The 17,165-nt window shown below is 35.4% G+C and overlaps 1 protein-coding gene across 20 annotated transcripts in view; it reads right to left on the reverse strand.

Annotated features, from left to right (window-relative positions):
• The window catches only part of Bltp1 (bridge-like lipid transfer protein family member 1), a 180,106-nt gene that overhangs the window by 90,335 nt on the left and 72,606 nt on the right, over positions 1 to 17,165 (reverse strand). For all 20 annotated transcript variants that reach the window (XM_076573799.1, XM_076573817.1, XM_076573812.1 and 17 more), the window contains 11 exons: positions 15,764 to 16,601; positions 14,198 to 14,268; positions 13,520 to 13,693; positions 11,332 to 11,452; positions 10,167 to 10,313; positions 6,807 to 6,934; positions 6,395 to 6,594; positions 4,000 to 4,197; positions 3,109 to 3,320; positions 747 to 898; positions 151 to 301 (listed from right to left, as the gene is read on the reverse strand). In XM_076573799.1, the coding sequence (XP_076429914.1) occupies positions 151 to 301; positions 747 to 898; positions 3,109 to 3,320; positions 4,000 to 4,197; positions 6,395 to 6,594; positions 6,807 to 6,934; positions 10,167 to 10,313; positions 11,332 to 11,452; positions 13,520 to 13,693; positions 14,198 to 14,268; positions 15,764 to 16,601 (2,392 nt within the window). The remainder of the gene's footprint in view (positions 1 to 150; positions 302 to 746; positions 899 to 3,108; positions 3,321 to 3,999; positions 4,198 to 6,394; positions 6,595 to 6,806; positions 6,935 to 10,166; positions 10,314 to 11,331; positions 11,453 to 13,519; positions 13,694 to 14,197; positions 14,269 to 15,763; positions 16,602 to 17,165) is intronic.

The raw sequence follows: 17,165 nt of genomic DNA on the forward strand, positions 1-17,165 counted from the left end.
ACTTAAAATTATATGTATAAGAGATCCTATAATCAAAGATATCTAGTAATTAAGAACTTGTAGATCTGTTATCTTCCAATAACTATTATAATAGTGAAATATTTTCAGTAACCAAGCATGTCTGATACCTTATACGATCAAAAGACACACCTCTAATGCTTCTGTCATTATACATCCCATAACAGCACAAATTCTCAGGGTTCCCTCAGTCTCTAATTTGTTTAAAGATGACTTGAGTTGATCAATGGGAACCAGCCATGCACCAACAGCTGGGGTTGCAGTGCTTAAAAGGTTCAGCTGCCTTTTAAAATAAAAATAAAAAAAAATGTAAGATCAAGCTTTATATTTCAAACAATCTCCTATATCTATAGCAATTACTATTATTTTACTGAGGCAATATTTTTCTGTTTGGTCATTAATAAATTATGAACATATAAATAAGAAATGGACACTTGGAAATGAAATAGAGGCAAATATGTCTGAAATGAAGAATAAAACAAAAAATTTTTACGATAGCAAGACAAGTAAATAAAGCTAAAATACTGGAAAGAAATTGGGTTAAGTAGAGAATATATAATGTCTACAGAAAGTGTCCAATAAAAAAGACAGGAAGAATAGCTACCTTAGCACTCACAGAGTATTAGATGTCAGAAAAATATTTCAGGAAGTAAATGTAAAAGAATAGTATACTGTCTGAAATAAGGACAAACTGTCAATGGATAAAACTACATTTTGAAATTTTTTACCTAGAAAATGCATGCGTAGGAGATCTCACATTGGTGGGAGCTGCAAAACTAAACCAAATTTCTTTAATAGTCAACTTCATGCTACATGAATCTGGAGGTGGTGGCATTAGAGGTAGATCTTTTTTCAAATCATCAGATTCAACTCCTTCATCCTATACAAAAAAAAAAAAAAAAAAAAAAAAAAAGCCAACAACTTAATAATGTATTGATCTTGCAGAACCACAACACAGGCTTACCAGCACAGGCTTAAAGCACAAAACCTTTTCATCCATCAGGCTCAACAGAGTATACCCTTATATAAAACCTTGAACTACGGCTACTCCTCGAAGTAACCTTCTGCTTGAGATCTAAACCCAGGGCATCCATCAGGTTTGGCAACAAGGCAGCAAATGCCTTTGCTTGCTAAGCCATCTTACTAGAACCCATATACTTTTCTTTGAGAAAGAAATCTAAACCTGTCGTCCTAGATATTCTGGAGGCTTAGACAAGAGGATCTTTTAAAAGCCCAGGAGGTCAATACTAGTCTAGGCAACATAGCAAGACTGTCTCTGAAAAACAGAAACAAAACAGCAACAACAAAAAAAACCTCTATGGCTGGGGAGGCAGCTAAGTGGTAGGGCTGGCTCTTGCAAAGCATGTTACAAGGTCCTGAGTTTAATCCTTAGCATCATAAAACATAATAATTAAATTTGAAACGTTGCTTTTTTAAGGAGCTATGAGCCAAGCACGTGGGTGTATAAAAACACAGAACTTGACATTTAAAAAAAGGAGGGAGACTTATGCATTATTACTGCAGCAATATGCATGGTCAATAGGTGAGAGGGAAAGAACACTGAAAGAACTCTTGTTCAGTTCACAGCCACATGTGTCTGTCTTCATTCCCTTCATTAAAATACTAACTCAATCCTCCAAACACTTCTAAAGAACTAATAAGGAAACTGATTAACTTAAAATGTTATTTATTACTATAGTGTGGGGGTGTGAATATTAAGTGTAAGTGTGGGTGCAAGAGTGCCATGGTACAAATATGAAGATCAGAGGACAACTCTGTAGAGTCAGTTTTCTCCTACTATTTTTAGGAAGATTCAGGAGATCAAATTTTGGTTGCCAAGCAAGCTACCTGGCAATTGGTTCTACCTGCTGAGCCATCAGGCTGTTCTGGATTGATTAACTCTACAAATATGGACCAGATAAAAATAAATCCCCAGGGGATGGGGATATGGTTTGATGGGTAACAGCATTTGCCCAGCAAGCCTGACAACCTGAGTTCGAATCATCAGAACCCACATTAAAACAAACAAACACTCCCCAGGCAGTACTACATGTCTGTAATTTCAGTGTGTTCCCACAGGGGAATGAGAGGTGGTGACAGGAGAATCTCAGGATGCTCTAATACCAGCCAACCTGGTTTACACAGCATTGAAGAAACCTGTCTCAGGGAGAAGGTGAGGGCTGATAGTCAGAGGCTGTCTCTGATCTCCACATGCAGGCTACATACAGCATACCTAGACCAACACACTGACATCTGTTTCTCACAACAAAGAAATAAAAATCAATAATCCTCAGGAAATGGGGTTCAGAGGTGAGTATAACCATGAATACTAGGTGCTATCTATTTCTTAATGAAAGGGTGCTTTCTTAAGCTTTTTCTGTTTACTTTCAGAAGTTTATGTGTATCTATATACATTCACTAAATTCTTGCTTGTACTAGACACTGAGTAAAGTTTTTCATATATGGTATCTGTTTCAGTCTTCAAAACTCTGTAGAGTCAATGACATTACTTACTACACTTTTATAACTGAAAAAAAAAAAAACAAAAACAAAACAGGAAAAGCTAAAAAACTTGCTAGTCCAAGGTCACCAAGCAGTTAGTGACCCAACTTCTCTACAATACAGAATTTTAAATATTTTTACTGTTACCATATCCATCACAATTAAATTCTACTACAATAAAAATAATTAACTGAATATAAGGCATTACTTAAAATGGTATCTAAAATAAGCAGATATTGATAAAAATATTATCTACATAAAATATTACTAATGACTTCAAAATTAATACAAACCTAATTAATTAATCAAGCTTACTTTTATTAAGTTCTATAAATTCATTTACTTAACAAATATTTATTAAGTGCATACATAAGTAGGGTATTATGCTAAATACTATATTGGGCAGGAATATGCTTCATAGGTATATATTCCTATACCTATTCAGAAAATATCTAGTCATAGTATATTCAACAAAATGTTACAACAACTCCCAAAGAGGAAATGACAAGGAGATATGCCTTAGAAACTCATTTTGAATTGTGGAGTTTCCTAATTCCAAACTATTAGTATCATTAGAAATTCACCAACTTGTTCATCTGAGACCGAGTTTCCATTTATGTCAGAAGAAGGACTGGTTCGGTCACATGGAAGGTTATCATCAGAGACATCAGTATTGTAGCCGCTGCCCGTAGGAGAATCAGAAGAATTATTGGATGTCAGCACTCCACCCCTTTCTGTGACACTAGCCTTACCCATAATTCCAAAACTGTTATATAAAACTGCACCAGATTGTCTTCCTCCTATTAAAATGAAAGGAGTAATCTGTCAGAAAAAGAGTAGATATGTGTTTTACTGCTGTACTCTAAAATAGCTGTACATAACTTCATCAAGACCAAGTTTTTCGTCACTAGCTTTTGCCCTTATCTAAAAGCATTATGCCTGTCTGACTTACTAGGTCAAAAGGTATAGACATACAGACAGCCACTAGTATTTTAAGTATTTAATCGAGTCATGTAAGACTAAACCTGAAAGCCTTATAACAAATGAACTTTGCTACTTTAAAGCATTATTCATAATGGTATAAGACTTACCTTCCTCCTTTTCTCCCCGCCCCTGTCTTATATAAGAAACAAGTATAAATAAGTAATTTTCATTAAATGAAGAATTTACATGAAATATTTACTTTTTATATGGCAAAGCTCTAAACTCTGAAAAGAATGGGATGCTCCAGTGAACTCAGGAATTTCTAAACCCTGCTGTTCTGTGATGCCCAAAGGTTTGGGACAGAAGGACTGTCTAGCTGTGGAAGGAAATATCACTGGTATAACTGGGATTGCTCTCCACCAGGTACCACAATTTCTGCTGTATTATGTTGATCCAGGTTGCTGCTACAAGTAATAACCGCTAAACACATTTCAGCAATGTTGGACCGAACTGTCTCCACTTAAACGAAACTCAGGGTTAAAAAAAAAAGCTTACCTTTTATAGTTAAATTTTCAAGTCCACATTCAAACATTATCCAGCCCCATTTTTCTTGACTGGGACCTATCCGTGTTACATCTGGGATAGTTTGCTGATCTGTCTCATCTACAAAAGTAAATTCATCCAACTCTTCAAGAGTAAATAAAACTTTGGACTTCTCAAAGGGAATGGCAGTGATGGCACAGGTCCCAATGTCTATTATTGAGAGAGCACAATGAACTTTTTTAAGAAAAAACAGATGTTAATATTTGAGAAAATAAATCACTCACAATGGTTGTCCTTAAAAAAGTATCTTAATATTATACAAAGACAGAAAAATAAAACACTTAAAAAAATGCTGTCTACAAAGAAGTAAAGAAAATTCCAGAGTTAACAATGAATTTATCAATTTGTTTTTGAAAGATCAGAGTATTCTGTCAACAAAGGTAATAAACTCCTAAATAATCCAGTTTTGTGGTAAAGTACTTTAAAAAGCTTTCATCATTTACAATAAAATTATTTCAATTATGTGGCCTGAGAAAAACCATTGTTTCCTAGGAAAAGTGTAACTTTTATTAAAAGACTGCCTTATAGTAACATTTTATATAATTGCAATTTATTAGACATTGCTATGAAACCACTGTTTACAGATGCAATGTAGTTTTTTTTTTGTTGTTTTGTTTTGTTTTTTTGGTTTTTTTTTTTTGGTTTTTCGAGACAGGGTTTCTCTGTGTAGCTTTGCACCTTTCCTGGAACTCACTTGGTAGCCCAGGCTGGCCTCGAACTCACAGAGATCCACCTGGCTCTGCCTCCCGAGTGCTGGGATTAAAGGCGTGTGCCACCACCACCCAGCTGAACTTGCTTTTAATATGGGTATAAGGGGAGAAATTTATTTAATTTCATGAGTAATCTACACACTATGAGAAATTCATTTAATTTCATGAGTAATCGACCCCCATAGATATGAAGGCATACTCAATGGAAAGCCCAGAACACTGCACTCAGAAACCTACCTCATCTGTCTGTGGCTCTCAAATGGCATGAGACTGAGAATCTCAAACATATGTATAAACATTTACATTTGTTCTGCATTATTATGCAAATATATCTTAGAAATTCATGGGGAGTTTTGTTTGTAATGAGTGTTTATTCTAGACAGTGAGTTTCAAGTTATATAATACAATGCTTATGATCTGGCATAATGCTTAAGTGCAAACTGGTCACCACTGCAATCTACAGACATTTTACAACTCAAACTACTGTGTTTTGCCCCAGTTTTAGGGCTATAGTTTGCAGATAGTTATAAAAAACATCTCTTGAAAGCCACAGGTCGGATGCTGTGAAGTTATACATAAATAAACTCTATGCTAGATACTTTTATGCCAGGTTGACACAAGCTAAAGTTATCTGAGAGGAGGGAACCTCAATTAAGAAAATATCTCCAAAAGACCGGTTTGTAGGCAAGTCATGAAGAGCAAGCCAGTAAGCAGTACTCCTCCATGGCTTCTACATCAGCTCCTGCCTCCAGGTTCCTGCCCTGGCTTCCTTTGATGATGAACTGTGATTTGAAAAAGTAAAGCAAATAAACCCTTTCTTCCCTAATTTTCGTTTTCATCAATGGTATTTCATCACAGTAATAGAAACCCTAACTAAGACAAACCCTGAGATAGGCACAGCAGTTACACTGACCTAAAGCACAGATAGGAACTATGACGCCTACAGAACCCACAAGACAGGGAGCAGATTCAAAAAACCATTTGTTCATTTAGGATTAGTTATATGCTCAATATACAGATTTTGGGGAACAATCATCCCAAATAAGACTAACAAACAAAATTTTTTAAATTCAATCTGACATTCTGAGATGTTTTCAGTTTCTAAAAAGCACTACAGAGTTCCAAAACAACAACAACAACAACAAAAACAAAAACAAAAACAAAATAAAACAAAACCACATATATTAAAATGGTATCTAATAATTCTACTTTTCTCTTTCAGTTTACTAAGGATATTATGAAAAAAAATTAAAAAAAAAAAGAATTTTTCTGATAAAAAAAAAGAGAAAGAAAAAACATCTATCTAGATTATTACAATTAGTTCTTTTTAATAACACAATTTTCTTTTTTAAAAAGCCCTATATATGATGTTCTCTGTTCTATGAGCAAGAACTAGAAATTAAAAAACAAAAAACAAAAAAAAAACCAAAGGAGATGAAGTAATTCCAAATTTGGGACCTAAAACTTACTTTCAATTCTGTACAGAATATAAGTATGGGATAGTTAAATGCCTCACTGTAGAAGTACTTTCTCTTCCTTGTAATGTCAAATTGCTGTACTATTCAAAGGAACATGTTCTATTTTAGAAAATTTCACATTTACAAATGCCAAAGAAATAGAAATATTTTGAAGCCTACCTGTAGTATCAAGACCTCTAAGTTGCCCATGGACTCGATGAATATTTAACTTGGCAGCAATTTCTTTGCCTTTCTCTGCTCCAGCATTTGATCTAAGTGACCCAGATGACTGAGGCTGCATCTTGCTGGCATGAACATATCTATCAAAATTTGACATTTTACTAGGGTCTACATTATTTGAAGTCTCTTCAACCACACCTCTTAATGAAAACAGAAAAGATACACAATAGTTAACATTTAAATAATACAGTCCAATAAAAACATTTAAGTTGTTTAAAAGGAAACACTGTCTAAACTAAACCAATATTAATAACATTACCTAAGTGTTTCTTGAAAATAATTATGAACAATTAAGGTAATTAGCGCTTTTCACATCCAACAATCATGGCTCAAATTATTAAAAATTTTTTACCTGTTCATACGAACTTGCGTAGCAATTCTGTCAAAACACAAAGCCACCAAGGAAACATGAGTCACACTTCTGTTAGGAACTGTGGCTGGAGATTCTTCCACTGAGGCTTGTAGCAAGCATAAGTTAACCTAACACACAAATGTCACAGATTTCAGAATTGAAAAGTTAAAAGGTGCACTTTATACCTAAATCACAAATAAAAATGAAAAAAAAACCTACTAATAAGAGTATATAATAGATATATCTGAGGGTAATGAAGAAGAAACTTAAAAGTTCTCAAAACAGTCATAATTCCTGCCAAAGAAATGCCCACTAGTGCAGTAGTGGCAACAATGTTATCAATACTTTCTGACTGGATTGAAGGCCTGATCAAGACAGAATTCATACCTGGAACTGTTAACTGGGCAAAGAACCAGTGGCTGGGTAGGTCACAGAATCTGGGGAAAACCTATTAATATTGTTCTGCTAAGTGAACACAGTATTAATGTTTTTTCTAAGTATATCTTTATACTCATACATTAGTGCATCTCAACACTCATTAAAGAAGCAAAGATACCCCCACAAAAGACTGCTGGCAATGGTCGAGAGACAGCCGGGACTGACCTACTCTGGTGATGGGATGGCCAAACACCCTAATAGTTGTGCCAGAAACCCCATCCAAGTACTGAGGAATCTGGATGCAGACATCCATGGCTAGGCCCCGGGTGGAGCGCTGGGAGTCTAATTAGCGAGAAAGAGGAGGGTTTATATGAGCAAGAATTGTTGAAACCAAAGTTGGATAAAGCACAGGGACAAATAACCAAACGAATGGAAACACATGAACTATGAACCAAAGGCTGAGGGGCCCCCAACTGGATCAGGCCCTCTGAATAGGTGAGACAGTTGATTGGCTTGATCTGTTTGGGAGGCATCTAGGCAGTGGTACCAGGTCCTGGGCTCGCTGCATGAGATAGCTGTTTGAAACCTGGGACTTATACAGGAACACATGGCTCAATCTGGGAGGAGGGGACTGGACCTGCCTGGACTGAGTCTATCAGGTCAATCTCAGTCCTCGGGGGTGGCCTTGATCTGGAGGTGGTAGGAAAGGGGGGTGGGCTGGGGGGAAGGGGAGGGGGGCAGGAAGGGGGAGAACAAGGAAATCTGTGGCTGTTATGTAGAACTGAATAGTATTGTAAAATAAAAAAAAAAAAGAAGCTGTTTCTCTCTCTTGCTTTTTGACTAGTTGAGAGTTTTGATCATATTCTTCCTCTTCCCCAACTTTTTCCAGAACCATCCTTTCCTTCCCTAACCACCCAATTTTGTGTCTTTTTTTAGATCCTTCAAGACCAATCTGTGCTGCCCAAATACTAGTGGATAAATATTCTCCCACTGAGTGTGGTCAACTACACTTTTAAAGAAAAATTCAGAGACATTTCTTTTTGTAGTAGATGGCAATAAAGAAACTCACAATTTGTCAACATGTAGAGAATAAGAGTGCTCATTCAGAAATAAAATATCTGTATCTTACTCTCATTCCAAAGTCTTAGGAATCAATGAGAGAAAAAGAGCCCAAAATGGTGGATAACTGCTGTGAAACTATGTTTTCTAGATATAACCAGACACTGCACACAACTAACAAAGGATATGACTTCATGGACAAGATTCACACAAGACCAAGTCAACCCTAGCATTTATGATACTGGCAGGTATTCTGCACACTATTGGAGAAAGGCAATCATCACTATCTCTAGGCAATCTACAACAACGATATGCCTGCAGGATGAACTGCTGCAATAGTGGCACAAATGTTATGGGAGTGACCAACCACTTTCTGCTTGCATTTAAAGCCCACTCCATGAGATAGAACCCATACCTGACAACGTAAAAAGGACCAAGAACCTGAGACTAGAAAAGGACTAGTCAGGTGACTATGGGAAAAAACTACTACTATTATTCTGCTAAAGGAACATAGCAATAAAATAGCTACTAATGACAAACTGCTATGCCCATAAATTGGAGCTTCAAAAAGAAAATGATTCCTAATGACATATTGCTATATCCATAGGTCAGAGCCACTTAATCCCTCTCAGAGAAGCTTTTTTTTTTTTGTAGCTGATGGTGATTAACACAGAAACCTGAAACTGGACAATGTGTAAAGAGTCAAGAGACTTTGGAGCACAAGGTCCTAAATGGGATATCTTCAATGATCCTCCTCAAGGATCAAGGTTCTATGTGAAGGAGGAGGTGGAAAGATTGTAAGAGCCAGGGGTGATTGATGGTTGACTCCAAGGAAACATGGTCTTCCAGACACAAGACTGATAGACATATGAACTCACAGTGGCACCATGCACCAAAAGACCCATACAAGTTAAAGTAGATGTGGTCCTAACATTGAGAGGGAGAAGTGGACATGAGCTCCCACCTGTAACTAAAAAGCTATCTGCAACTGATATCCACTGGCAAAGGAAAAATCGGTTTTCTCCAATGGAATTTCACTGGGTATGTTAACCACATTTTAGGTCAGTCTCCATGCCCAGTAGTTGGCCAATACAAAATGAACTCAATGGTGTGTTTATGGACTTTTTGACTCATTTTGCTTTGGGTTAGGCATTTTTTGACTTTTTGGACTTTGCTTGTTTATTTTTATTTCCATTTTTTTTTTCTTTTTACATGTTTCTTTCTTTATATCTTAGAGAGAAGAAAAAAAAGACATAAAATTGGGTAGTTAGGGTGGTGGGAGTAATCTGGGATAAATTGGGGAAGTGAAAAAAAAGTGATCTAAATATATGTATGAAAAAGATTTTTCCAATAAAAAATAATACTAAGAAACAACAACAACAAAACAAATCAAACTAGCCAAAATTCCAGCATAAATAAGTGCTCACCAAAGTCCTAATCCTATCTGAGGGGCTCTAGTTAATTGATGGCTGCATTGGGAATTAGTTTTCTTCAGGAATGTAGCCCCTGATTGCCAAGCACACACTGGCAGAACTAACTCTTGACTCAGTGGGTTTAGAAAAAAGAGTACAACACATGAAATTGGGAGGGAAAAGTGGTAGTGAGGGATAGGGGAGGAGTTTACGGGAGGGAATTGGGGAGGACTTGATCAAAACACACTATATGCATGCAGGAAATTCTCAAAACAAAAAAAGGGCACAATTAAACTTTTATTGGATGGATATGAAACATTTTACTAAATATTTACTAATCGTCTGCTGTAGTGAGCTACTTATAATAAATGTACATTAAATCATCAAGAGAATGGAATATATCTTTTGATATTGCAAACTGTTCACTAACATTCCCTTTGGTGAATGTAAAGGGTAAAACTAAATATGCTCTCCTGTATCAGGAAAATGTTTCTGAAAAGTTTAACATTACCTTTGGTATGCTCACATTAGCCTGTAGACCTTTAATTGTCACATTATCTTGCTTCGTTGTGACATTTGTCTGAATTTGTCCGTGGTTAGTTGTTCCTATCACAGGATTCTCAGTTTTTGGTCCTCGAACATCTTGCTTAGGGGACAACTGAAAGGATTGAGTGGAATTATTCTCCAGACATTTCATAAGTGCTATATCAGCCACACCACCATGTGTATTCACTGTATTGTTACCCCTCCCCAAGTCTACATGACATCAACTATCCTAACACTCAACCTTGAAATTCAAGCAAAAGCTGGCAAATAGACCAGCTTGCCAGTCTGAAAAAGTACTATATACTAAAATGAAATCCGCCTCTAGAGAAAGATGGTAATAGTATACTTTTATAAGATGTTATTATTATTAATTTTATTATTAATTATTTATTATTAATTATTATCCAAGACTCTACAGTCTTGAAGGCTGACTTCATTTCTGACAATTGACTCCTTATTGGCTGGGAATAATTCAAATTTCCTTTTTTCATACTGCTCTACTCTAACTACCTGAATGTAGCAAATGAAAGGTCAACATAGGATGAGTTAATAACTGGCTTACCAGAAAGACTCAGGCTTCTTTTCACCTCTACTTTGGTACTAATCTAAATGTGATACAGATAAACTTGAAAAATCAAAAGAGCACTAGACTATGGCTGCTAAGCAACTGTGTTTCAGGAAAGGGAGTTACTCAATTCACTGAGGTGAACAAGAATCAACATAAAAATAAAAGGAAGTTAAAAATATGTATACTATTGGTTCTTAAAGACTAAAATAGTAATTCTAAAGGATGTTCATTATAGGGATGGAGAACCGCTCAGCATTTAAAAGTATATACTGCTCTTTCAGAGTACCATAAATTTAAAATAAAATAAATCTTAAAGTTGTTTTCATCACTTAAGGACAAGGCTTGTTAGAAAGGGCTTGGAACTAAGCTACTTTCAAAATAAAAGAAAAAAATGAAGCTATGATTTTTAAGTAGTACTGCTTAATCCACAGTAGTTATTTGTGCTAGATTTCAATTTAACTTATTGATAAAATTTTGATACATTTGAGTTTTTCAAGTTTGGATGTTCTTACACATGGTGAATACTCAACTTGCTATGCCCATTGAACCAAAAACTTCTTACGTTTTCTGAGAAGGTAGTCTTGCTATTCTGGACTGCTTCTCTAAGGACTTTAGTGTGAAGATCATCTACAATTGTAGCTGGGTGCCGGGTACTAGCACGGTGAACCATAGCTTCAATATATCTAATGAAAAAAAAAAAAGGAAAATGAAAAATTAAATTTTCAATTAATACTATGACATTACCATCATCTCAATATTTACAGTTCTTCAATATTGATATGCAAAATCCTAAATTACATCTTTAGAAACTCTACAGGGAAAACATTACTGAAATTACCTACTATCACCCCCAAAACCCTGAGATTGGGCAGAACATTTGTCCCCACCACAAACGAATAATGTTCAACATTTTCTACAGACTTCCACCTTACATTGATAACTGAATCTTTGTTTTTTAATTTATTTTTACCTGATACATAAAAACATTAGGATTGTACATACTAACAAGGTACCATGTAGATATTATGAATGTCATTTATTTAAGTTGAAAACTTTGAAAACTCTTTCTTCTGTGCACATCAGACTTCTAACTGTAACTCAGTACCAATCGATCAACATTCCTCTGCCTTTTCTCTATCCGACTCTTGCTGGACTCTGGGAATCATTATTCTACCATTGAAATTCTGAGACCAAACTGTTTCAGATTCCATAAGAAGTGATTCATGTACAACTTACCTGTGCCTTGCTTATTTGACTTAACCTACTGACTGACCTTCAGTTCCATCTATATTGTCACAAATTACAGGATTAATTGTCATATGTCTAAATGGTATTCCACCATGTAAATGTATTCAATTTTGTCAGTTGGTGGACATGGGTCATTTCCATTTCTTAGTTACTGTAAATAGTGCTGGTGCACGTAGAAGGAAGATGTTTCTTCAACATACTACTTTCATTTTCTTTGCATATATACCTATTAATAAGGTTGCTGAAATATAGTAGTTATATCTTTTGTTTTGTGAAGAAACTCAATATGGGGCTGTATTAACTTACATTACTATAGACAATACACAACAGTCCCTTTCCCTTTTTATAATGGTCATTCTTGATGGGGTGAGGTAATATAGTTTTAATTGCCATTTCCCCAGTGATTAGTAACTTTTTCATATACCTGTTAGCATTTGTACATCAATAATGAAAAATGTCTACTTATGTCTGTTTATTTTTAATTGGATGGTTTATCTGCTAATAGATTTTTGGCATTCCTAATATAGTTTAAATATCCACCCTTTGTCAAATGTTTGGTTTATAAATATTTTCTCCCATCCTGTAAACTATGTCTTGTGTCTGCTAAAAATTTTAATTTGTTGGAATACCATTTATCTATTCTAGTTATTTTTTGCTGCTATGATTTTACATCCCTACCCCATCCCTCCAAAAAAATGAAGAATTCTTGTACATTTTAATGTCCTGAAGTGTCTCCACTGTCCATTTTGTGTGTGTGCGTGTAGCAGTTTAACACTGCAGGTATTCTACTTAAGTTGTTAAAACATTCTGAGTTGACATTTTTGTTTTCTGAAACAGGGCCTTGCTTTGGAGCTACCCAGGTTGACATCAAGCTCAGGTCTCTCCTTCAGCCTCCCAAGTGCTAGGCATAAAGACATGTGTCATCATATCTGGATTTTAAGTTGATTTTTAAATGAGTAAGTCTTTAGAATCTCCTAAAGACAATTTCCTATATTCTTCATTAGTATGATTCCTTACAAGAATCTTGACAGTTTATCAGAAAAAACTATGTACCCAGTAAAGGATTATTTTCATGAAAACTGGCCCTCATTGAGTCTTTTCTTTTCTGAACTTCTTCATTTTCTACAAAATTTGCATTCCATTTTGTTTCACTCTGGCTTCTTATGTCAATTTTATCTCCTTCAATAGATTACATATACCTTGCAGGACAGAATAACTATTTATCTCTTCAATTAGCTAGGAAGAATATGAAATAATTACTTCCCAAGTATTTGATCATTTTATGCTTGTTAGCCCAAATATAAAAGACAAAATATAACTATTATAACATTAATATATTTAGTTTGAAAAAGTAACATGACCTCTTTAAAATCTATTGTCTAATTCTACTCAAAACAACTAGTTAATAAACTCTTAAATGAACACTCTTTCACATTTACTTATGTCATGTAAAACATGTTACTTTATAAAGAAGTAGTTATATTTTTAGACAAAGTTAATACCTGTCTAAGGCTTCAGCCACCAGTGGAGTCAGAACAACATCAACAGTTCCTTTCACTTCAACAATGGCTGTTGTCTTGGTCTGAGCAACAGGCTGGTCCAGGGTCCACTCTTCTGTTAATGTTTCATCATCTGTATTATCAACCATTTTCTTGTCTAATGGAGTATATGGTGTGCTATATAGTTTAATCAGAAAAGCATTTATTTAAAAAACTATAAACAAGAATAGTAAGGTACAACTTCCTTAAAGTAACTAAACATTTAAACTACAATTATTTCAGTGAAAAAAATCTCATGGAGACTAATACTTTAAGTCTAAACACTTTTCAAAAGCAGGCCAAATGAGGTATTAAAATGCAATTTGGTCAAACATGTCAATTATAATACATAACAAAAAATATTTTTCATGTATTTATTTACTTGATAAGCCCATCTTAAAATGTGCAAACATGTTTATCTACTCCTACAAAAAATTATTTGGGGTAATTTATTCTTAATCACATAATCAAGAAGGACTATGACTCTGAACTTTAAAAATGCAATTTTAAGGCACCTCTACCCTAGCTGCTTTGAAGACAGAGGCAAGAAGATTCTTTTAGCTCCAGAATTCAAGGTCAAGACTGGCAACATAGTAAGATCTTATATCTAAAAAATAAAAAAATAAGAGTGTAAATTCTTACTTTGAAGTTGATCCTGAAAGTTGCATCCCTCTGTCTAGCAAAGAATTAGCAGTGAGTCCCTGTTTGATGACCTAGAATAGGATAAAATATTGTTTATGGTCTAAAATTTTTATTATTTCTTATTGTTAGGATAAACAATATTTGTGAATACCCAAAGTAACCTTGCTATTATGATCTTTATATATTCAATATAAATATTTAACAGAAAATATTCAATGGGAAACCATGCTTTATTCAAGTAAGTGACAAAGTTGTGAGGGTGAAATGAGAGTAACACATGACTGAAACAGGAATTTCAAATGTCTTTCTTCCATGAGTTCTTTTTCACACTGAGTTAGTTTTTCTGAAGCTGATTTCATTCTCCTCCTAGTATAACCACAAAGAAGCATCAACTATATACATGAAAGACTAGATGACCATTGCTTTTGCCTGTAATCCAGAGGCCCTAGGTCTGATTCTCATCCTCAATGACTCCTCCTTCTTCAACTTTCAGTTAAATACTATACCCTGGGCTGGGGAATATGGTTCCGTGGGTAAAGTGCTTGTTGCATAAACACGATGACCTGAGTTTGTATCTCTAGCACCCATTTAAAAAGATGGGCATGAAATCAGGTGCTTATAACCCTAATAATGAGTGTAGTGCAAGATAGGTAGATCCTGGGAGTTCTATCCAAAAAAGCAATCTCCAAGTTCAGTGAAACTTCCACCATCAAAAATAAGATGGAGAGTAATGTAATACACACACACACACACACACACACACTCTAGAAAAAGATTCCCAAACACTGTTCATTAAGTCCATAAACTTTATATATCTTAATGTTTAACATGATAAAACTTTGTCTTATTCATTGTTTTAAAGATAAGAATTCTCATACTGGCTATTATCACTAAATACATTCTGAAATGTTTTTGGCTTTTCTAAAGTCATTTACAGAAACCACATTCACATTAAATTATAATAGTTCAATCATTAACTGAGTTGAATTTGATATGCTAGAAACAGTTATGGACCAACAGAAAGAAAATTATTTATTCAAAATAATTCCAATATCTTTTTATTTTTAATTATGTGTATACCAGTGACTGTGGGTATATGTACATGAGTACAGGTGACTATGGAGGCCAAGAGAGACCTGAATCCCCAAGAGCTAGAGTTACAGGTGGTTGTAAGCCAACCATGGGTGATGAAAAGGGAACTCCAGTCCTCTAGAAAAACATTATGTGCTCTTAACCACTAAACCATCTCTCTAGCCTCCATCTTTAAGACACAGGAAACCTGAACTCACAAAGGAGATTTGATCCTAAACTTAGGAGTCCTGAAAATGTAGATTAGGCTACATGCTACTTTACTACAGTAACACAATGAAACCTTAAGCCATCTTCAATTTGTTTAAATTTGTAATAATCATGAATAACCCTGTAACCTAATTGTTGTACATGGAGTCATATACAATACAGTCTCTATTTCAGAAAGATAGCTAAAATGACTCAGTAGTTCAGAAACAACTTAAAAAAGTTTTACTATATAAGTATGTTAGTGGAAAATAATGATTTGATTTATACCTTAAATGTTGGAACAGAGAGCTGTTCAAATGATGAAGAGCTTTCTTCACTGGTTGGAGTATCTAGGTCAAGGGGGCGATGCAATGAGGACTTGGAGGTTCTTTTGTTGGTAGGATGCTTAACTGACCAATTAATTACCTGAAACTGAGTAAGGTAAGCCTGATAGCAACTCATCACAGGCTGTTGAGAGGTGATCTGCTCAGTCTCTACTGTTTTCTCACCTTCCACAATGTACAGATGTTCTATAACTTCATCTTCACCACCTAATGCAGAAACAAAGGACGCCTGGGAAGGATGAGTTTTGAATGGGAGAGTCCGGGGATCTGTAATGCTTTCTCCATGGACAGTAAGGGGTCCTTCTACACTGTGATATATGGAACCCCTACTGTAGTCAATCTGTTGCATTTGCTTTTTCTTCTTTTTTCTACCGGGATAAGTTCCAGGGCCTTCATCACTGCTAATAGGCTCAAACTCTTCAGCTGCAGAGAAGTAGGCTTCACTATCAGCCATTGACATGCTGGAATCCATTGACCGATACTGATGAAATGAATTAGAGTCAGCTGATGGTGTGTATGGGAATGAACCAAAACTTCTCCTCTGTTTTGGTGAGTCTAGTACATTTTCATCACTTCGAGAGACATCACTACTAAACTGGACTCCAACTGTAACAGGCTGTTTGTCTCCATAAAAAGCAGCAGTGAGACTCTTAGTACTACCAAGTCGGGTGGAACACACAGAGGCTTGCCGCTTCAAAGGAGATCTGAGAGGAGACTGTCCTACTGACTTGTCTTGGGTGTTAGGAGACACAGGACTGGTTCCTGAAATTTCTGTAGGAATACTAAAACAGAGAGGAAAACTGTTTCTATTTTCAGCACATCACATAATTTAAACATAAAGTACTTATAAAATCATTTTAGTAATTTGATATTTTTAAAATAAAACTGGACTTTTACAATATAATGTTGATTCAAAATAGCAAAACAATACATGAGTTCATATTCCCCATAAAGCTAAAAAAAAAAAAAAAAAACACAAAACAAAGCCCAACCATCTTAAACATCAAAAAATTTAAAGAAATTCAGGAACACTAGCACATTTATATGTTTTTTTTCTTTCCACATCTTCTAAAAACTCATCCAGCAATATACACTTGCGGTGTTTGACTAAGGACAAGTGAAGGACTGAGGGCTAGAGAGAAGGCTCAGGGGTTAAGAACGCTTACTGCTCTTACAGAGGACCCAGCACCCACTTGGCAGCTAACAACTGCCTGTAACTCAAGTTTCAGAGGATTTGGTATCCTTTTCTGGACTCCAGGGGCTACTACACAGATATGGTACACAAAAACTCACACAGGCAAACACACACACACACACACACACACACACACACACACACACACACA

The sequence above is a fragment of the Peromyscus maniculatus genome, chromosome 6, assembly GCF_049852395.1.
Source record: "Peromyscus maniculatus bairdii isolate BWxNUB_F1_BW_parent chromosome 6, HU_Pman_BW_mat_3.1, whole genome shotgun sequence".
NCBI classification, from domain to species: Eukaryota; Metazoa; Chordata; class Mammalia; order Rodentia; family Cricetidae; genus Peromyscus; species Peromyscus maniculatus.